A 23415-nucleotide genomic window follows, 5' to 3' on the forward strand; every position below is an offset into this window, starting at 1 on the left:
GCAGCATGACATCCTCATTTATTTTGCAACATTTTGCTGATAGGTTTATCAGTTGAAGAAAACCCATGGAAACGTACGTCTGATGTGTCCTCTGGTTGTTTCCCAACTAGACCAAAGAGAGACTTAGTTCTGGGTTAGAAAGCTGCTGCTGCTATATGAACAGCTTTCAGCACCTCTTGATTCAGATGCCATGGCCCCCATACACAGGTAGTGCACTGTTGGAGAGTACGTGCTCATGTTTCTGTCATCAGGACTCCACAACCACGATCTGTGCTCCAGCTGTTCTAATGAGTGCTTGACATGGAAAGCATTTGTGATATCCTGAGCATTACAGGTACAGGGGACGATTGTTTCAGTTTTATACGTTTCCAGATGTGGTGGAAGCTTTACCGATATTTGTACAGCCTTGAAGGAAAGTAACAGTTATGAACACCAGAGGTTTAAATGAGAGGTTTACTGCACATTTTCTGGGGTGCACGGATGTAAGTTAAGCCTACTGTTTAAGATTCTACTTGAAAATATAAAGCTATAATAAAAATACTGTTTTTGCTACTATAAGTTAAATTGGTCTCATATTGATGTATGTATGATGTCTGTACCAGTGTTAATTTTGTTGACTCAAAATTTTCAGCATGGTTTTCATTGATTTTAAACTAAATCCAAATTTACCATCAAAATGAAAACTAGTCTACACAAATAATATATTTTCCCATGTGTATGATTTTGATACAAAAGTATAAAAGTAAAAGTAAACAAAGATGGGTCAAAGCCAATAACCTTCCACCTAAATATGGTACCTTATGGATGAAAGATAACAAAATTATGGAGTTGATCAGCTAGGCTCCCAATGCAATAGATCAATTTTTTTCGGGAAAAAGACCGGGCAGGAGTGAGCATGCGTGTCCTGACAGAACATTTGCGGCCGGATACACAATGGATTCCTTGAATAAGTAGAAGGTCATGTGTCTGTCCATGCTTTCCGTGGAGGACATGGAGGACATCTACATGATTGGATTTATGGTAGCAGGGATGCTGCTGATTGGAGCGGGCAGCTTTCTGATCTATTGCAAAGTCTGTCTTATGTTGGCAGCGGTTTGGTAAGGCTGCCAGTCATTTTTGAAGGGTGGGGCAGAGCACTCAACACTCAAACTAACGTGATGAACAAACTCAAAAGTATCCAGGAGGCTACTTTGGAGCGTTTATGCGGGATTGAAACCACTTGGAGAGGCTGAGTGGTTAACTTGCAGTTTGAGGCCATATTATTGGATTTTTACTGCTGGAGACCAAAGACTCAAGAACTCAAAAACAAATCACTTATCATCATCGGCCTCCGCCACAACGCCAGCAGCTCAAGGCTGTCTGTTTTTATTTCACCAAGATGATGCGTAGACTGACGCTACGTCCCCCTCCATCTCCCCCTCCGTTTCCTCCATCGCCGCCTGGATTTTTGCATTCTGAACCAAATCTACCAAGGTTGTCATACATCATCTGACTGTATCAGAGGGAAAGCAAAGGGTTTATTTTTTTAACGCTTCCATTGGCTCTCCGTCCCCCCTCTTTCCTAGCAAGCTACAAAGGGAGCTTGCAAGCGGCTAGCAATCCTTTTTCTCCTCCCAGCAATCCTTCCTTTCTCCACCCTAAACCCCCAACCCCCACCTACCCTTTCGCCTTCACCCTGCCCACGTGCTATGTTCTCAAGTTTCTGTTGTGACTGTTTCTGCTTCTGGTGCACGTACGCCGAAGGAGGTTTTTTCCTAGTTTTATGCAATACTTCCCAATTGGGAAGTCAGTTCAAAGCCTGCTTTTCCCCCTCACCTCTCCTCCTGTTGTTCTCCCACTTTTTCATCTAAATACGGGGCGCCACCCATGCCCTTGGCGACCCACAGTTCTCCCGTTCTTGTCCTCCCATGTTATATGTGATATATTTATTCATGTTTCTTGGGACAGAATGTAACTGAAAGGTTTGTACAGCACTATGTGATTTTTATCTGTGAAAAGCACTTTATAAATAAAATTTACTTTCTTACTTACTCTAATATGCTCAAAGATCATTATGGATTTTTGACCGAAAAAACATACTACAGCTTTAATTGCAATATTAAACTAAGGCAAATCATCAGGTATAAAAAAGTGTCAATTGAAAAAAAACAAATTTTAAACCATTACAAATCGCTATTAACTAAAACATTTCTGATAATTGTCTCTCCTACGCGTTACAAAAATAATGAACTGTTATTAAATTTTTGGAAAGGGGATCATGCTGATGCCTTGAGGCCAATTACTTTTCTCATTATGCTGCGTGTTTGTCTTTAATGAAAAGAACCCTGTTGCTCTACACCCAAAATATAATTACTGCATATTCCCACATGTCTGGGACTTAATGACTGGCTAGAAGGCACATTAGTAATCAACAGAGTGATCAACACCCTTTGTTGTCAGAGAGGTATTATATTAATGCTGCCCTTCATCCTTTCATTGGAGCTAAACTGCAAATCATTCCCAAATGTTAAAAGTCGACCATTGTCAAGAAGGATACACGTTTTTTTTCAAAGTTTGCCCCACGATTGATGATCGCTATAGAACATTTTAAAGTCCAGAGCATATAGATGAGCAATCAACAGCAGAATAACACAGAGCATTTTTCGGCTTACGCTTGAAAGCCTGAACCAGATGTTGTGATTTCTTAAACAAGCATGGTTTTCCTTTGCAACTGCGATGGTCGGGTCTCTTTGTTTGCACTGGGTTACCACAAGCACATGCTACTCCTTAAGGAGGATTTACTGTGTGGGACACATGTTTGATCATTTGTCATAATAGACAAAGGAGAGATTTGAAGTAACCACACAGTTATCCTTCATAAAGCTATATTGTAAAATTATCTATTTCATCCTGAATCACATGGGGATTTATTTCCCCGGGGTTTATCGGAGAGAGAGAAATAAATTGAAATGGTAGATGGTGTGCAGTGAACTGCCCGTCACGTTAGAAACATTCCAAATGTTTTTTTTTTGTGCAATCACTCGTGTGTTTTTGCCCATCTGCAATAGTTTTGTGTCAGACCTCCATTTACAACAACCCAATTAGGTTTCTCTCGCCTCTCACAACACATCCCACCCTCTGAAAGTCCTTCTGACTCGTCTCCACACATATGCTACACCTCTACCTGCTGTCACCACTAGGATAATTGGCCCCCATTGTCCCACAGTTTTTCTACTATCAACGCTGCTTGAAAGCTTTTTGACACACGCACACATGCACACGCACACACTTTAACAAGATGATTCTTCATATGCTACGTCTCTACCCCAGCCTCTCATCTTTGGGAGCTAACTGCACATTAATTTTCATTCCATGGGCCATTAGGACTGGCTAATGGCGACATCTGTCACTAGGAGTTGTGTGATGTTTTAAATTGTCTTTCGACTTAAACAAAAAATATATATATGAAATCCACTACAAGAATTGAAAGAAAATTCTTGCAACAAATATACTACAGAAGCTTAATGCATTCACAGAAAAATTGATAAGATAAAAAATAAGTAAATAAAAAATTTGGCTCTGTTTTTATAGGAAATATTTTTAAATTTTTCCCCTTGTAAAATTATCGACTCCTATAAAAACAGGGCAAAATTTGCTTTATTTACTTATTTCTATCTCATAAGTTCAGAAAAACCTAAACTTATTTTTTTTCTGTGAATGCAATAAGCTAAAAGAAAATAAGATAATCCTTAAATCAGTAACATGAAATACTGACTCGTTAATACTGTTGAAACTGTTGCACAATCATGTTTTTATAAATCCTGGAGCTCACAGTAACCATTTCATTGGATTGTCAGAACAGTTTGTACCCGAGATAACAATCTTCATTCATCTCTATGATCCCTCAGTCAATTGAACATAGAACACATACAATGTCAAAATTTACACAGAGTAGATTTGATGTGAGGAAATACCATTTATATGCAAATAATACACATCCCAGAGCCTTAATCTATATGTACGGTACAATGTATGCATCTGATTTATGCTTAAGAATATACAGAGCAAAGTACAATTAAAGTATGATTGTTTCAATGTGCCCTCAGGATTAGAGGATGGGAAAAAGATGGAAGTCATTTTAGAAATCTTCTATTGTCTACAGAGATAGGCTTATTACATTTTTGTTCCAAGGGCATGGATTTGAAATGACGACAGTCTGTAGAATCAATATTTGGACAGTGGTTATGCTTTCTACCACAGAAATATGCATTTCATTTATTTCATGTATTGTTAATGATATATTTTACATTCTTGTTAAAACAAAAAAACAGTAATGGAGTAGTGTTTAATTTAATATCCATAAATAAAGTGCATTGGCCACAAAGCCACAATCACTATATAGGCTATAAATAAGGACAGTAATTTTCCAAATGAACAAAAACATCAAAATTTGTTGATTTACTCACATATATAAAGATAGATGTTTAAAAGTGGGATTTGTGCACATAATAGTGATCTGATTTATTCATTTAAAACTTAAAGGTGTAACAGGAAACAGAAATACAAAATAAAAAAAACATGAATTAGATTAAAGGTATGTATTTATGTTATTTAATGTGAAAGCGTAGGCCACAATGAACATAGTGATAACGGGAATAGTTATCTCCAGTCAAAGGGAGGCTTCTCCTTCCAGTCAGAGACGGCGCTCCTCCCATGGTCACTCTGTCCCCCAGAACAAGTAGTGCATGCTTGCTCCGGGGAGTATGGCGCTGTCCCACCAACAGGGGGCTCCTCCACTTTGGGAGTAGTCGCTCCTGGGTCGGACAGCCGGCTGCTGGCAGGGGGCTCCACTATGCCGCGGATGGATTCCCGTTGCTTTCGCGAGCCACCTCTGGCTGAGCAGACGTCCTAAGGAAAAGGGCGCCATCTTGCCGCTCTCGGACTCTCTGGCTGCATGCAGCCTGCCTCCGGGAAAGGGCACCACCGCATCGCTGACGGCAGTTCTCACAGTAAGGGTTCCGGAGCGCCTGACTTCTCTTCCCTGAGGATAGACAGCTGGAAGGTGCTCGCAGCCCCACCCTGAGTATTAAGGAAGCTATTGAAGGGATACAGACTGCAGTTTGCATCTGTCCCTCCCAGTTTTGCTGGCATAATACACTCCCGGGTCCAAGGAGATTCAGCCCATGTGTTAGAGGAGGAGATCACTTCTCTTTTGCACAAAGGAGCAATTTCAGTGGGCCCTCCTGGTCGCTAACTGGATGGATTTTATTTAATGTACTTTACAGTCCCTGATTGCCCCACTAAGGAGGCGGTGCATTCGCTTGGCCACGTATCTGAACGATTGGCTGTTCCTGGCCCTATCGGAGACTGAGGCCAGGGCTCATATGTGCATCCTGCTCCATCACCTGTCCGATCTTGGATCCATAGTGAACACGGAGAAAAGCATGTTATCTGGACGTGTCCCTGTGCTCTGTGCCTTTTACCGCGCACCTGTCAGCGGAGCGGGTGAAGTCATTCAGAGCATGTTTTCCTCTTTTCCGACAGAGGAGCTCTGTTCGGTTCAGCTTATGTCTTTAGTTACTCGGGTTGATGGCTTTGGCCATTCTCGTGATCCGTCTGGGCCGTCTACACATGAGGGAATTCCAGCTGTGGGTGGCCTCACTTGGGCTCAATCCCGTGCACACAGAGAGTTTTGGTTACGCAGAGTGCAGTGCAGCACTGCGTCATTGGCGGGCCCCCAGCTTCCTGACGTATCGAGTACCCTTGGGCTCTGTCACAGACAGGAAGGTGATCTCCACTGAAGCAAGTCTGTCAGGCTGGGGGGGGATTCACAAAGGCAGATCTGTGAGGGTCCGCTGGACTGTGGCCCTCCAGCACGCTCATTTAAATTACTTGGAACCATCATGGGGATCATGAACATGGGTGCGGACCTGCTTTCCAGGGGCATAGCAATTTATGGGGAATGAATGTTGCACCCGGACGTGGTGCGACAGCTGTGGACCCGTTACGGACAGAGACGAGGTGGACCTGTACGCAGGGGAAGGAAACGTGCAGTGTGCAATGTTTTTTCTCCCTGCGCAGCACAGTTGGTCCCCTCGGTGTAGACGCACTGCCCCCGTTGGCTCTGATTCCTCCAACCCTGCACAGGGTGAGGGAATGCGGCCATTCCCTGATCCTGGTGGCTCTCCATTGGCCGGCTATGCACTGGTTGGCGGAGATTTACCAGCTGCTCTGTGCTCCCCCCCTGGCAGCTCCTGCTGTGCAGGGATCTGCTGTTGCAGGCGGGAGGCACAATTTTCCATCCACACCCAGAGAGTCTGGTGCTGTGGCCCTCACCCCTGAGTGGCGCAATCTGTTGGCTGTAGGGTTATCACAGGACATGATCTCTACCATACAGAGTGCTCGGGCCCCCTCCACTAGATCTCTTTATGACTGTTTGAGGACTAGTGTCTCCAGGGAGGCCACATTCTTTTTCAGTGCCCGGTGGGTGTGATTTCTCCAGGTCCTGATTGACAGGCACAAGGCCCTTTCCACTGTGAAAGTGTATTTGGCGGCAATCGCCACCTGTCACGCACGTGGGCTTTGCAAGTCAGCATATGCTGATATGCAGGTTTACGAAAGTGTGCGCAGGCTCCTCCCCGTGTCCAGATCGGTGGTTCCACCGTGGGATCTGTCGGTGGTTCTGGTGGGTCTTAAAGGACCCCCGTTTGATCCGATAGGTGAGACGAACCTGAAGTTTGTCTCCCTTAAAGCTGTTTTGTTGCTGGCTCTGGCTTCGGCCAAAAGAGTCAGTGACATCCATACGCTCTCGGTTCACCCGTTGTGCGCTCAGCTTTCCCCAGGTGATGCGAGAATCATTCTGAGACCAAACCCGGCTTTTGTGCCGAAGGTTGTGGGTTCATGTTCTCCCATTGACCTGCTGGCCTTTCCTGTCTCACAGAGTGAGAGGCGGCCTCATTTGTTGTGTCCTGTTTGTGCAATCCGCACTTACATGGACAGGACAAGGGGCCTCAGGAGGAGTGATCAGCTGTTCGTCTGCTTGGCCAACAGGGGAAGCCTGTCTCTAAGCAACGCCTGTCACACTGGGTAGTGGTGGCTTTTGTTTTGGCTTACTCGTGTCAGGGTCTGCAGCCGCCGGGGGGTCTGTGTGCCCACTCTGAGACTTGCCACATCCTGGGCCTGTTCAGGGGAGTCCCTGTACAGAACATCGATACGGCAGCGAGCTGGGCCTCGCCCCTCACATTTGTCCACTTTTACATGCTGGACGTACTGTATATGCCCCGTTTTTTTTTTTTTCCACTTGTCTGCACATGCTGTCAAAGGTCAACACTAAAAGAAGTGCAATAATTTTGAGACAGCAATGCATATTTTGTTATTGCAATGAAATAAATTAATTTATTCTGTTGCGTAATTGTGACCATCACCAGCCCTCTCTAAGGAAGGGTAAGAAACATTTTATTATAGGGAGGATATAAAAAGGGAGAGCAGTGTTCCACCTAGGTGAGGGGGTGGTGGCAGAGAGGGAAGGGAGCAGGGAGGAGAAACTCAAGGCAGGAAATAGAAAGGGTGGGGAACAATTGATTATTTTAAGGTGAGAGTGAGATGTGAAGTTGTAGTAGAACATATTGTACTTATTGTGTTGTGTAATCAAGCCAGTCTGGTGACTAGTGTGAAGCTTAGGTATAATGATGGTGGCTGTGGGCAGAAGGAAGGAATGAGTGGAAAATACCTAAAGCAGGTATTTGGGATCAACGTGTCTAAAGTTTAAGCCCAGTATGAGTTTTATCCCACATCCCAAGACATGCCAGTGCATCGTAGACCAGTGTATGTGCAAAAAACACTATTGCAAACCCAGGCCCCGCCCCGGGCCCGCAAATACAGCCAGGCCAGCAGAAAGAGTGGGGGCCAAGGCGCTCCAAGCCATCCCCCACAGCCGAGCAGCCCCCTAGACACCCCCAAGATCCCAGGCCGAGAAGCAGCCACCACCCCCCACATACACATCCGAGAAAGCCCCAAGGAGCCGAGCATCCATCGCACCCCGCCACCGACACCCAACCCCGTGGCTCCTCTGCTGGGGTCTCAGGCGGGGGGGGTCTCTGGGCCTTCCCTCTGGGGGTTGGGTGTGGGGTGCTATGAAACGGAACTATAGGTTACTTTTGTATTCCGTTCTATGAGTAATATGAGTGAGATGTGCGCCACGGGCGACCGTGGCTCAGGTGGTAGTGTGTCGTCTTCTGACCGAGAGGTTGGGGGTTCGATCCCAGTACCTGACTATGTGTCGAATTGTCCTTGGGCAAGACACTGAACCCTAAGTTGCTCCCAGTGGTCGACTAGCGCCTTGCATGGCAGTCCTGTCCCACTGGTGTGTGAATGTGAGAGTGAATGGGTGAATGAGCTGATGTGTAAAGCGCTGTGAGACTGCTTCAGTGTGGTGATAAAGCACTATATAAAATCAAGTCCATTTACCATTTACCAGATGTCTCACCAAACTGCCCTTCTTTCACAAACGAGAAAATGATGTTTGCTTACTAAGAATGATGCACAACAGTTCGTCCCCTCCTTTTATAGGAGGTGGGAGGTTCTCCCATCTAACTGATGCGCTTCAATGGTCAATCAGGATTGGCAAAGTGAAATAAGTATTCTGAGAAAAGCAGCCGAGGTGACATCCCATAGTGAGATATCTCACTCATAGAACCGGGGTTATGAAAGTATGAAAGTAACATCATTTCTAAATTAGTCGATGGAGAGATTACTGTCTTATGTATGAGTATACATCTATCTCACATTGTATCTTACTTTTACACTTGGCCACCAACCCCATAGACCAAACTTGGCCAATAAATGTCACCACAACTAAAGCTGCCATGAGTGAATAAAAACCCTGAAAAGAAATGGCAACCATTGTTTCCTCATTCTTTGTAGACTCCAATGGCCTGCAACAATCTTTGTGATGAGTAAATGTTGGATGTATAATAAAGATGACATATTACAAGAAACTCCATTGCACAAGATTAAAACAAAACTGCATAACATACCACAATCAGCCCAGATTTTCCCAAGATACCATAAATGTTGTTTATTATCTCAAATGATCACTTGTTATACAAAATAATTTTTTTTGTTTTAAAGTTAATGTGACATCAAACTGTGTGGGAAGTTCAACACCCCTGGGCATTGTCAATAACAACAAAAATAAAAATGTATTAATCGTGATTTTATCATTGATGATTATGAACTGATTCTTAAAATTCCAAAGATAGATTTACATTTTTCTAATTGTAATACAAACCAGGCGAGTCCTAATTTGGACATTTCAAGTACACTGTACAATATTGAAGGTGCCAAGACATTACTAAAAAAAAAAAGAAGAGAGAAGTGAAATAATTCAGCAGCTGACTGATGTGAACGATAAACCAATATTCAACAAAAATCGAATCGCTAATCAGTTTGTAATTAAATCGAGACTTCAATAATTTGAACCAAATTGGAAAAATTGGGCTGATTTACCACTCCTAACCCAGTAAAATATACTTAGATACACCACTGACTTGTGGTTCTCTGAACACACTAAAACCAACAAAGTAGTCACATTATTTATCACTTTCAGCAAAAGAACCTAAGTTTCAGATTTAAAAACTATTTAATATATAACTGGTCTTCTGTTATTAGAATGATTAATGTATAACGAGCTGAAATGCCATCACTCTGATTTTCCCATGAACATTAGGTTGACTTTTGCTTTCAGCTTGGTTACCATGTCGCTGTCTGCTCAGACTTCGTAAAACTGTCAGTCACTAAAAATATTGCTTAACTTAGCTAATTCGCCCCTCTAGTCTGTGAAAAGCAAAGCTCTGTGAGGCACAAAAATCCAACAGAAGCCATTGTACCTGTTGGATGAAAAATCAGCAGGGTTAATTCACAAGGCTTCAATTTCCTGAATAGAGTAAGAAACATGACTGTTATTGCACATTGGACAAAGTGTTGGTTCCTGCTCTGCTTCTTGTCATTGGCTTTAGTTCTCCTGGTGTACCTAGCTTTTTATTGCTCTCAGAGGAGCTATAGTATGTCAGCACACAATCAATGCCATTTGAAACATTGCAACACAACCTTAGGTATGATGACGGCTGGTTTCTTTGTATCGCCAAAGGTCAGAAGCAAACACTGGAAAGCATTGGAGCTACATTTACCAAGAAGCACAACTAAGACAAGTGCTTAAAAATTTCCTTGTGTCTTTTATTGTGTATAAAAAACATTTTACTGCCATCTTGTGGCACAGATAGTAAAAGTGAAGCATGAAGAAAACCCTGAGACACTAAAAGTCAGTATTTTTTTTTTTTACTTAAAATGTATACATACAACAATTAATTAAACAGAAAATGCAGGAGACAATCAATTTTAAAAATTAATTAGGGAAAAATGAGTTGGCCAGTGAAAGCATTATGCAAAAAGGACGACATGTTTTACAATATTGCAAGCAGGCCACAATCAACATAATGAAAAATATTCAAATCAACAGAGTCAGCACATTTATATACAAAATACATTGAAAGCAAATGTCTTGTTTTTGCATTCAACGTGTTGCTTTATGTCACTGTTCAAAGTGTGGTGATGGGTAAAATAAGTCCATAAGTGTTCATCAGGCCAACCTGGGAGTGCATGCCTTCACCACTTCACATATCAAAGAAAGGACGTATTCATTTCTTCACACGACAGTCACTCGAGCTCCTTGAATCGTGCAAACATTGCCTTCCGAACTGCTTGTTTGTACGTGGCGTGGTCCCAAACTACATGCTCTTTCTTTTTTCTCTGTTTGACAATACAGCAAAAAATTAACATGAGTAAATAAAATGAAAACAGCCACAAACAGTTCGATAGCTGGTAAATAAATAAATTAATACAAATGTTTAGACTTACTGGCGCTGGTACGGCTCCTAAACCCGGTCTGTCACTGACTTTATTTGTTTCCCTTTGTACAAAAAATGAAAAACACTTCAAGCACAACATCTCAAACTTTTGGCCTACATTTGGATCAGTTTCTTATTTTGATGTTCTACCTGGATGTTCCAGCCCATGTGTTATGATGCTGCGCCTGTTGATGATGCTGTTTTTTTTTTTTCGGTTCAGGTGATTTCGAAGCTTTTCCTGCTTTCAGCTATGGAAGATTTACCACAAGCTCAGTCTCGGTAAACAACACTACGCTTTAAGTATCAGGACTGCCCTCCTCCAGGATTCACTTACTTCTTTTTCCTGGTTCTCCAAAGCCTCCAACTCTTTCTTTGACCGTTTGATTTTTAGGTGGATCTCCATATTTTGCTGATAAAAAAGATAGAAAATGATTTAGAGCATTTAGTCACAAATTTGAAACTGACAAAAGAAATCTAAAGGCTGTACTTTATGCAGGTCCGAAAGCTGCTGGTGGCGGACCAGTGCGTCTTTGTTTGGAAACTGTCTCCGACACAGTAGACAGGCCATCTTCTTCCAGTCGGTCAGTTTGTCCTCCTTATCTGATGACTTAGTGCTCTGATTGGGTTTTGTGGTTTCCTCTTTATCCTCTTCCACCTCTTCATCACTTCCTGCTGCATAGTCTGAGGCCAGCATTCCCAGTGATCCCATTACACGCTGATAAACAAAGCATGACGTGTGACAATAATTGACACATCCAGCCAGTTTGAATAATTGTTAGAGAGTGTTTCGGTCAGAATTTCACATTATAATTTCAGGATTAGGTCTTTTATTTTAATAATTTAAATATTAAGTATCAGGAATTGCCAACTTTTTTTTTGGCTGACAACATTTTGTGTGGCATAACAAATAAATATGTATTTATAATAATAATACATTACTGAAGTTGGTTGGTCCTTTTGTAGTTGCATTCAAAACCATCTAAGGGCAATAAAGGTGGGCCACCTTACCCTATGTATCTGTAATTTGATTTTACTTTGGACTAAGATTCAACTCACTGGAAGTTAGTGAATCAATGCATTTTCCAGCTGTAATCTCTGTTATGCTGAGCTGCAGGATGAACATGTGCTCAATGGAATGGATACTTAAACTGCAACTTTGACCTCTTTTTTAGTCACAAATCCATTATTTGATCTGATTTCATGATAAAAAAAGTGGATCTTAATGGGTCACCTATATCTCAGAGCATAATTAATTGATACACAGTATACATTTTTAATAGACCGAGGTAAAACTAGTCTCTCACCTTTGACTTTTCATCTTTCTTAGGGGGAGCCAAAGGCTTCTTAAACAGATCTTCTCCTCCTATCTGTAGATTTAAAAACAAACAAATGTTTGGTATGTCAACTTGTAAACCACTGACTGCTTGAGTAATATAGCTGTAGTCCCGAACCTTCCGCTCAAATATCGCAAAACCAGCATCAGCTGACTTGGACTGCCTCTTATCATCGTCCATTCCACTCCTCAGCATTGGAGACGGGGCTCGAGCGCTGTCTTTTTGGCGGTTCTGGATCTTTGCCCATCGCTCCATATCTTTCATGATCTACCAAAAACACAAACGCATCTTAAATATTAGTACTGTGCATTCATGCACCTAATGTAGTGTTCACTGCTTCAGCTCCACCTTGACGGCAGCGAGACTTTTGGGCTTGTCTTCTTTGCCGTCCTTCTCTTTGTCCCTTTTAGAGGAATCATCGTCATCGTTTCTTTCATCAGCCTCTGCGGGGGGTGGGGCTGCCTCTGCTGCGATGCTTGGGGCTGCAGCAGGAACTGCAGCTTCATCTGTTGATAAGCTGGAGGTCTCTGATGGCTTTCTCATTTCCAAAGGAGCATCAGCTGCTGGGTTGGAGAGGATGGCCTGGTCCTCTGCCGTCATGATCACAGGTTGGTTTTCTGCTGAGTATTCTCCAGGAACGGCGACATATGTTTTTGATGGAGCATCCCAGTACATGTATTCCTGGGTTTGAGCATTGTAGAAGTACTGGAAACAAACACACACAAAATAAATAAAAAAAATGACATGTATATCCAGGACTTCAAAGGCGACAAAGTATGAAATTATGTACCCAAAAAAAGGAAATTTTGCTCACCCTAGAGTTAGGATCGTAATACAGTGTTGTCTCTGGGTCGTAGTAGAATCCTGACGTGGCATCGTACAGAAAGCCTGATATATCTGGAATCTCTGGAGCTTTCGGATAGAGAGAAAAAATGCCTTTGATTCAGACGCAAAAAAACGATTTTCCATTCATTACGGTTTTGGAAAATTTCCTGTGAAATTTACAAAACGGTGTCATTTATCTTACTACATGCAAAGGCCTGCGACCCATCTGTGGCAGCTGCCATCGTTGCCGATTCCTCAGGCATGTGAGGTCCCCCACCCTGGAACGGCTGATCCACAGCTGGAGCCTCAACACCTCCGAGTTCCTGTAAAGAATCCAATGCCTTCAATTTTCATCCTATTGGCAGCACATTTAAACGGGGCGTTCTGTTTGGAGCCTACCTGGTTAACCCTGGGCTCTGTTGATGACGCAAGATGGGAAAGGCCTGATGCAAAATCCCCTTTATAAAGGTTTTGATTATTCGTTCATTTTTAAGAGGCCAAGACATTATAAATGAGGATGACAAAAAGTTATTTTGTTAGGAAAGGAAGGGTTACCTTGTACTCCAGCAGGTGATCCATACGGAGGAGGCAAAGGCTGCGTGAACATTGGCAGGTGTTGGTGCTGTTGCTGTGGAAATACAAAATAAATCAATCCCACCATTGCTCCAAATCAAACAGTTGTACAAGTTAAAATAGGTGAAAAACTAAAATCCCTGAGAAATACCGAGAACAACTGATTATAGGTATTCCACGTTTTGTTTTTATTGTTCTTGGTGTTGATTTGGTCGTGAAGTTTGAAACAAAGAGTAAAAGAAATCGAGAAAGACAGAAAGTATATCTCCTGATTTCCCATAATCTGCATAAAGAAATCTACTTTTAGGGATTAAATTTAAGAGCTACATAAACCAATATAAAGGTCCTTATGTGGTTTTAAATACAAAGATCAGTTTTCTGTGATGAAATGTTCAACGTTGACAAAAAACAATGTAGAAACTTACAGGGCTGATTTTACACTTTTCTTAGCCAATGATATTGAAACCCATTTAAAGGAATAACCCAAAATCTTAATCTTTGATTACATAGTCACTTTAGCAGCTTTGACTAAGCAAATTTGAGTCATGAGGACTTATGAAGACAGACCTACCCCCAACATGCTGCTCTCAGGTGGATACCCAAGGATGGAGATGTTTGGTTTGTCTTGATCTTTCCTGAAACTGAAACACAAAAATAAATCTTCTTAGGAGATGCCCCCTGAGTAAAGTGATTTTTTTTTTTTTTTTTTTTAACAAATTCATTAACTTACCTTTGGTTCTTTAAGGGTTTTGCAACCTGAGCATAAACTCGGACTCCATCGATATAAAGGGGCCTTGGCTTAGTCAGAAGCTCCACCAGACGTGTCACTTGCTATAACAAAAATAACAAACACTCATAAGATGAGTAAAAGACATATTTTCAAATGACAGATTTAAAAACAGTTTCCAAGGAAGGGAGAAGGTACCTCGTGGGAGTCCATATCAACAAAGCAAAAGCCGTTTGAGCCAGGTTGTTTGCCTTTAACCAGGCGGACATTTCTCTCATCCAGATATGCAAAAGGATCGAGAGCCTTCAGGATCGTCTCTACAGTGGTGGTTGCTTTAACATTCTTTATTATCATAGCTATAAAGAGAGGAGAACATCAGTGTCCAAATATACAACAACTCTTTTTTTTGTTACTAAAGCTCCAGTTCAATTTGTTTATTTCCATCTTTAAATATTCACAAATTTTAACCTTAAAAAACACAATGTTTCTCCAGATGTTAGACATACTATATATTTAGCTTAAATGTTTCCACATTTTTACCAAGTTCCCGTTTTTAAATTTTGTAATACTTTAGGAATTGCTCTGCAAATAAGCAAGGGTTCTCGCCAGCGCCATTGAGCATAAGGGCCCCCGACGCTGTGATTTTCATCCCCTACGATGTGATGTCGCCCCCTACTCTGTGTTTCAACCAGCGTAGGGGGCTACTTTGGACTTCCAGCTTTACTTCACAAAATTTGGCCGTCAGTTATACATTTTGAAATTAACACTCGCAGTAGCGGTGCTCACTGTGAAAAACCTTTTTCTTTCCAAAATGTAAATTAGAAAATTACATATTTTATTTGGTTGGTGGCATTTTATATCATGAAGATATCAAGACCACAGCATGTATATGAACATACTTTTACTGTCTTTGAACACAGGGTCAGACTGATGTGAAGTTTGCCTGGGAGGATTGCGATCGCTCCAGCCTTTGGCCTCCTGATCCCTCTCCTCTTGATGAAGTTGTTGATCGACTTGCTGCTGCCAAGCCTCTGGGGTCAAGTCCGAGCTGCGCTGCCACTGGTCCGGAGTGAAGGGCTCCAAAATCTCTTTTGGCTCTGACCCAAGGGGAATATCTGGTCTGGGTAATGAGGGATTTGGGAGTACAGGTACTTGGTGATCTGATTCCTGAATCAAATGCAAAAGAAGATTAGACAAATGTATCTGTCATGGCAACAGGCTGAAGATAACAGTGTACAGTAATTAAGTTTGAGCATCATTTACTACGTTATGATATTGTCCGACATAATGTACTCACAGGAGCGCTTCGTTCACACTTTTCAGGCTGGATGTAGTTCATAGAAGTAGTTCTACTGCCAACTTTTAGAGAACCCTAAAAGAAGGACAAATATGGGAGAAAAAAATCTAAATTATACATTATTAAGTCGTAGTTTGAATAAAACCAATGATCCTCAACATGCAACTGTGGGCCAGGTTGTGTGCGAAGTCAGGCCCACAACATCTATGCACCTTTCCCTAAGTTATGTTACTTTTCTGCAACATTAGTTCTACTGTGTCCTTCCCTAATGCTTGATCTGCCATTGAATATCAAATAAAGAACTCACGCCAATTAAAAGAATTGTGCCTTTCCTTTCTTTTCTTTTTTACTGTCTTTTGGACTGAAGGCTTGCACTTCACTGCAACAGTAACAAAAAAAAATCTGAGCAAAAATGTGGAAAAAAAAGAACTTCTAGATCACAGAAGATGATCGTTATAAAGACTAGAACGACATCTTGCCAAAAGAGATACAAACAGGTAAGATAACTAAATCAAGAGGAGTTTTCATGACTTGCAAATATCAAAAAACAGCAATGAAGCAGTAGCATGCCTAACTGCAAGCTAGTAACTCTTAATACAAGAGTGCAGTCTTAACAAATCATAACTATATTGGTTCACAAACAACCTCCGCCACTTTGAAGATATTTTCAAGCCAAGGTACGTTTTAAATCAATAAAGATAAAATGATGACCCACACATTCTGCACAACATTTATCAATGCCTTCCTAACCTAAAGAATGTTTGCCAAGTCAAAGAAATACCAAAAAAAAGTAAAACAGTTACTCTTGAAAACTTGATGCTACTCGTTGAAAAGGAAATTGTTTCATCATTTTTACACTAACTCTTGAGCAACAGAGAACGGTGCTGCTTGGGGTTTAGCATGTGTACAAGAAGTTCTGGTACGAGTGTCATCAACAAGTAAATCAAAGCTGTTTAAGAAACGCTTAAAAGTCACTGACAAGTCCTGAAGAATGAGGACAAGAGAATGCGTCATATTTTGAAGAAGAGTTGAATGGGAATCAACCAGAGAGCCATTAAGATCGCTGCCAGCATGAAAATGAAAAGAGGTCTGTGGCTGCTTTCCTAAGATGGAGGACTCACCAAAAGGAAGGATGAAGTCAAAGTTACATGGCAAAAGATCACCTCATGGAACTAATAGTAATCAACACAGTGGAAGACTAAAGGAAAAGTTCACAAAGCTGAAGAGAACCTGCACTACACACAGCGACGCAGCGCAGGCCAATGTGATTCGCCAAGGACTTCCAATCAAGATCTCCAAGAAGAACAAGCAAACATTTGTAAATTCTTGCATTCAGAAAAAGTATTTTATCCAAAACAAGTAACGTGAACCTTGTCAAGTTCATAGAAGCAGACAAACATCGAAAAAAAGTGCTACAAACTGCAACATTTATTTCAACACACAGTTCAGGTGGAAACGGACAAAAAGGGTTTGAGGGTTTCAACAACGGCTACAGTGCCAGAACAGAGTGGTTTGTTCCACCATTAAAGCAACCTTTTGAAAAATCTAACCCAAGAGTCAACTGATGAGACATCACAAGAGCAACTGGATGTGATTGTGTTGAATGTAAACAACTAACTATTGACTTTAGAGCACCATCAGATACCACTGAATCATCAAGGAGTTCCAATCGTGTCAAGTGTATTCACTATGTGGCTTCAGATTCAATCCTTTTGACAAACTGTGCTACCAAATAACGCTGTTCAGATCTGAGCTACAACAGTAGAATAAGTCAATCTTGTCACGAGAGGCAACAAATGAATATTGAACACTGATGTGAAATGCAATAACATCCATTAAATCTTTTACTGTTCCATTAATCACATTTTCTGAAAAATATAAAAATCAGGGTAAGGATCTTTCTAACTATAATAAAACTGTGTTGAGTTTGTTTTAGTAGTTACTAAAAGTGGAAACAGTTTTCCTGTTAACACTTTACCTACCGGTAGTTACTTTAGTAAAGTATAACCTGGTTTGGTAAACTAGTACTAATAGTTTCTCATAAAAGATTACCTACTGAAAATGTGGTAATATTTCACATTTTTATGTCCTGAAATGGACAAGTCCCCTAAAAATTGTAAGTTAACCTCTTCTCATATTCCCCTCGACTCCATTTAGTAAACGCCCACGAGTCCCGCCCCAACCCCATCACCCCCAAGCCCAACCCCAACCCCCGATAATCCTGATGTGAGAGACGGCCTTCGTTGAGTGACGAGGATGGGCCACCTTGTTGGACTCCATGAAGCGGACTGCATCCTCGATGTTTAAAAACTCCACATAGGCCATATCGGAGCTGTAACCTGGGGACAGCATTTGAAATACAGATGGGTTTTTGTTAGTCAAAACCAAGAAACAGAAAACATTCGTAAATACACCGAGATCAGTGCGAGCGGATTTTAGCATCTTTAAATGACACACATACCTTTTTTTCAGGAAGACAATTTATTAATGCCTTTTATTACTTCTGATGACTGACATCATGTCAGACTATGGGAGGTACTCTTATAACACAGGCCTCAACACAAAGATGTTGCAGACAGCACATATTTGCATGATGCGCCACCATGAAGAAAGAAAACTTAAATCATGTTTGTAGATGCTAGGACAGCTCCTTGTTCTCGGATGCTGTTTTGATGCTAAACGTTGACGTCTTTAACCAAAAATCTTGGCATAAAGACTTGATGAACAGCCGTCAGCCGAGAACATTTTTCACTTTCAGTTGCTTACATCAGCAGGATGAGCAAAACCTCCATAGAGACAGTTTCCAACTCAACTCTTAAAGCTGTGAAAAAGACTCCATCTGTACATCCTGTAAGAGCTGCAAACGAATCCATGTTCTCCAACATGGAAACTACCGGTAACGTCAGAACAGAAACATGTGTTTCTGGTCTACTGAGTGAGTTCACACCAACAACAAAAGCAACCAGGAAAGAAATAGGAAATGCGAAAGTTCGAATATCGGAAGAGCGAAATGTCGCGCGATGGTTAGCGACCAATAGACCTTTTCACAAATAAGCATTATTCTTACCGGGCACAACATTCCTGATTTTCATCCCCTGCATTGGCACACCATCTCGGACAGCGAAGGCACCCAGAATCTGCAACAAAGTAAAAACGAAAAAAGAATAAAAAAGTATAACAGTGATTTTGTTTATTGTAATGCATTACAATTGCATTTTTATACACTTTAAAAAACCATGCAGTAGTTTTGCTTTTCAGTTGATTACCTGTTCCGTTGTAGCAGTCTTTGGAATACCAGTGATGGATATAACATTGGAAACCTTTTCCTCTATTGATGCATTCCTGTAATCCTGATCCTTTCATACAGAGAATCATAAAATGCTCACATATTAGGCAACAAAAAACATTAAACGATACAAGTATTTGACAAATAAAAACAGAGAAATAACATGCCTGAGATCCAGAATTACTCAGTTTTGGAGGTGGGATTGGTGTGGATTCATTGAGGATTTTCTCTTGTGCAGGAAGTTTTTCCCGCTTGAATTCAAACACTGCACTTGATCCCGTTCGATAATCAATGTCTCTGTAGTCTTGATCCTTTGGCTGCAGATTGCTGCTGTTATGGAAATCATGCCCTGCACTTTGTTTACCGCAAACAGGGTCTTCATGTTGTGTAATATTTTTAAAGCGATCACTTGGATGCTGAACTTCAGCTAACTGCTGAGTCTTGTCATAAAAAGGAAGCCTTTCATTAAGATCAGATTTGTTATAAATATGCTTTGATTCCCAATGTTTACCTTCCTTTTCTTCACCTAGAGTGCCAGGCAGGGGCCCAAAATCTTGGGGTTTCTGGTTTTGTGCGCCTTTGTTTCCAATTGATGAGAGACCCTTTGGCAAATAATGGTCCCCATGGGAAAAACTAGCATCCTCTTCTGGAAATTCCAAGGTCGACTTTTCCTTCTCTTGAAATGAAGGGGGAAACACTGGAGGAAAATTGGCTTTAGGTCCACTACCCACACTTTTTTCCGTTGTATAATAGGGATTGTCCTTTTTACGGTGCTTCCATTCTTCAGCGAGGGTCATTTCCTCACCACTTCGATAGTCCATGAGAAGATCCCCCCGTGCATCTAGATACTCTCTCTCATGACCGTCTCCAGGGCCCATAAACTCAGGTCTTCGTGCATCAACATCTGCCGATAAATCCATTCTTGCTCTTTCTCCAGGATGGAGATTATCATTTCCAAATCTTATTGGAGATCTGTCTCGACCTGTAAAATGAGCAGATGATCCAGGACCATGTCTAAAATCCATATCAGAATCAAATCCTCTTAGATTTACAGGGGGACCTCTTCTGTCAATGTCCATCATTCTTCTCTCCTGTTGAGGCATATCCATATAATGACTGCTATCCCCGCTGCCAGTTGGAGGTCTATCGTGCATATCCCTAAATCTTTCGCCATGTTCCATTCTTTCCATGGGAAAACCGCTTCTTCTGTCCATATGTGGGTTGTCAAGAAATAAATCCTCATCACCTGTGTTCATGAATCTATCATTTAACTGTCTTGGCGGGCCTCTTCCTCCCATATCCAAGTTTCCACCTGGGCCACGAAATCCAGGAGCACTCATCAGTTGGTCTCTGTTTCCCGACTCATAAGGCCATCTGAGATCGAACTCTGGTCGGTCTTCAAATCTGCTATAATCTCTGCTTGGCTCTCTTCCGTGTATGTTACCATGGTCCAAGTCATGCCCTCTCATGGGTGGTCCATCCATTCTTCTCATATCCATAGGTGGTACATCTAGTGGCCTTGGTGCCAATGGACCTACGTTCATATCTCTTCCTCTATAATCCAGCATTGGGTGTTCTCTGCCCCTAAACATTTCTGCATGATGATCGCCACTGCAACAAAAAAGAAAACAAGTGATTGGAAAGCAAAGAACATCTGGCAAATGTTGAGTCATTTAATATAGGGATGCCCTGACTCCCATTTTTAGTCACCCCCTCCCATCCGAGTTGGTGGTTGGCCAGAAATTAATTATTAAAAAGCATCAATAAAATGAGCCCCCGAAAAATGTAGTACTTTTTAAATATGCAATTTCTATACAGCACAAGTTTAAAAATGTGCGTTTACAGTTACCTTTCCTGTCAAAACAGTGTCATTTTATCAAACTTAATTGCAAGTGCAAACCTGTGTTCGTTCCAAACCTTTGTTACACAATTACCATGTATAACTCTTGATCTAAGTTTTTTTTATGGACAGGGAAAGAGAGAAAGACAAACACACCGAAAGTTAAAAGTCTCATTAACTGATTGAGACCATTTCATGTCAAACAGCTGAAAACCTGACAAAACATGTGTTTCTCCTCGTATACAGTATTAGCTGAACACAATCACGCTTCTTTTCAAGGCTTTCACCAGGGCCCATATGCTGCACTGCAATAACTTAAAAAAAGAAATCCTTAACCTTTATACAATACATGCCCAAAAAATCCTTATAAAAATTAATGGCTCATCTCTCTGTAAAGCCTCACTACCTTTATTATATGTATGGTTTCTCAATAACTCTAGATTCCTGCCTACTCTTTCTAAATAATAAATTATATTTACCGAAATGGTGGTCCTCCCCGCTTTCCTGGTCCAGGCCACATCGCTGTAAATCAGTATACAACCTAGAAAAAAAAAAATATATATAGTATATACTATGACAAGATATATTTGACATTGACCATCGTAAAAAAAAAAAGAAAGAAAAAAAAGATTAAAGACCTACTGGAGGCATTGACAATGTGTTTAACTTTAGGATAAACCATTAAACTGGTAAACAAATATAATGTTCAATCATTATGTAAATAAGTCATTTAGAAGGTTATTTGTATCGAAAAAACATACTTTGATTCTTTCTATATTTCCAATTTTCCATGTTATTCTTTCAGCTACAATCCCATCATTTATACGCAACAGAATCCTGCCACAACCTTTTGTTGCTATATTCAAACATTGGTATAGGAATTAACTAAGGCATTAGCTACTTGTTTCACATTCTGCATGCATTATAGGAAGTATCTATTGATATGGAAACATAGCCATAGCCCCCTGGACTATGGGTACGTTTTCCGGTGTCATGGTCTGAGTTCACATCATAAAGATACTGTATTGTATATGCGCATATACGCGCATGGGCATTACCAAAAAATGAATCTCCGCTAAAAAAATTAATAAATTTTTGTTTTCATAGTGAACGGACACGTGTTTTATTTGTTTATTGGATTATGTTAGGGCTAGGGTTATAATCTCAGTACGGAGGTAAACGCAGACCGTGACACCGGACCTTTTCTACATAAACGTAATGTGCCTGTGTTTTTTCACCGTGTCAGGATGGCCAAGTGGTCTAAAGTACTTGACTCAAGAATTCTTCCTTCTGCTGCCGTGGGTTCCAATCCCACTTTAGTCTTTTTCATTTTAACATATTTAACATGACAAATTCCACCTTAAAAAATACATATACGAAAACAAACATTTTAGGGTATTTCCTGGGTTAGGGCTAAAATAAAGAAAATGTCTATTTGTACGGACAACCCCCGGTGTTATTGGTATGGTTACGGAAGTAGAAGTACGTCGCTTCCTAGGTTTAGGGTAAGGTTTAGTCTTAGTCACGCGACCTAAACTGGCCAATGACTGACCTATCACCTGACCTAAACTGGCAAAATAGGGGCGGTGTGTACAGATATAATGTTGGTATATATTGATATGGCAACCGTACAAATATCCACTGCCTAAAACAAAAGTGTTAAGGGGTTGCTAAAAATAAATATGAGCTGAAATAAAACTGACGGAACTTTAAGTCACGTGGTGCTGCGGCTACATGGCCTTACATATATACTATAAAGTGCGTCTATGATGAAAATAGTAGGAACGTCGTTTATACGTTTTAATTTTTCTTAAAAGTATTGTAAAACATACATATTTACCGTTAGAACACTAAATATTAATGGTCTGAAACCCATAATCGTGCCCCACAATCCGATGTATTCTTGCTTGTTTGAACTACGTATTATGAAGACGCTGAGATGTCAATTTAAAGGACAATTAATGATATACGAGGTGGCTGTTAATGGTGGACAGCGGTCCTTTCTTCCCAGCAACACAATAAACAGTTGAATCATGCATGTTTGTAAAATATTAGAAAATAAACAAGTACATCAAAAAATGATGTAAGTAAGGCCCTGGTAGCAGTGAATATGTTTATTACAGTAGCACCGATCCAGACAAGACGCCTCCAACAAAGCTAACATGCTAACATTAAAACCGCGGTACATTCTCGTCAGTAGACCATTAAAATGTCTGATCCACCGGCTTTTTGTTTCAAATATGTGTGATTTACGACTAACCTTGGCTACTCTGTGACCTTGGAATCGACGATAAAAATAGTAATTTCCCAAATCGTCGCAGTGTCTACAGAATGTATAAAACATGGAGACCGATGCGTTTCTTCTTCTTCTTCTTCTTCTTCTTCTTCTTCGAGCTGAGGCGAATATTCTTCTTCGCTGGTTTCCTGTCGCATGAAAAGCCAGTCCTGCCACCCAGCGGCCAGAAGAGTGATAATAAATGATAATAATTCGCCTGTGTGACATCTCAGCTCTGGAACCACTGGTATTAGTGCCTTTTAAAAAATGACTGTTAGACCTCTTTATGTGTATTTGTGTTTGTTTATTGTTATGGACCCCGAGTCTGAAATTAAGCCATCTATCCATTGCTTTATCATTCAAGATGCAGCCTAA

At 41.0% G+C, this 23415-nt stretch overlaps 1 protein-coding gene across 4 annotated transcripts; it reads right to left on the reverse strand.

Moving 5' to 3' along the window:
* Positions 1-10297: 10297 nt before the first annotated feature.
* On the reverse strand, positions 10298-23183 carry rbm6 (RNA binding motif protein 6). 4 transcript variants are annotated; one of them, XM_028447106.1, is made up of 23 exons: positions 23026-23183; positions 21245-21306; positions 19093-20536; positions 18906-18995; positions 18707-18776; positions 17905-17978; positions 15640-15714; positions 15242-15509; positions 14541-14698; positions 14346-14446; positions 14187-14256; positions 13598-13667; positions 13442-13458; positions 13245-13365; positions 13032-13129; positions 12566-12922; positions 12335-12484; positions 12188-12250; positions 11371-11598; positions 11218-11292; positions 11034-11131; positions 10894-10945; positions 10298-10785 (listed from the first exon to the last, which is right to left on the reverse strand). In XM_028447106.1, the coding sequence occupies exons 2-23, from the start codon at positions 21283-21285 to the stop codon at positions 10693-10695; spliced, it is 3813 nt and encodes a 1270-aa protein (XP_028302907.1). In that variant the 5' UTR covers positions 21286-21306; positions 23026-23183; the 3' UTR covers positions 10298-10692. The 4 variants fall into 4 exon arrangements, with proteins under 4 accessions (XP_028302907.1, XP_028302905.1, XP_028302906.1 ...); XM_028447104.1 differs by having other exon boundaries at positions 13442-13500; XM_028447105.1 differs by having other exon boundaries at positions 13598-13670.
* Positions 23184-23415: the final 232 nt, after the last annotated feature.

This window comes from Gouania willdenowi, chromosome 5, assembly GCF_900634775.1.
Source record: "Gouania willdenowi chromosome 5, fGouWil2.1, whole genome shotgun sequence".
Lineage (NCBI taxonomy): Eukaryota > Metazoa > Chordata > Actinopteri > Blenniiformes > Gobiesocidae > Gouania > Gouania willdenowi.

Bases quoted from the DNA above. Each gene is read 5' to 3' on its own strand.
- rbm6 (XM_028447103.1), bottom strand. From the start codon at position 21,285: ATGTGGCCTGGACCAGGAAAGCGGGGAGGACCACCATTTCG. The intron at 14,699-15,241 runs GTATGTTCATAT...CTCTCTTTATAG, and splicing joins TGTGTTCAAAGACAGTAAAA to CTATGATAATAAAGAATGTT. The intron at 12,923-13,031 runs GTGAGCAAAATT...GTTTGTTTCCAG, and splicing joins ATTACGATCCTAACTCTAGG to TACTTCTACAATGCTCAAAC.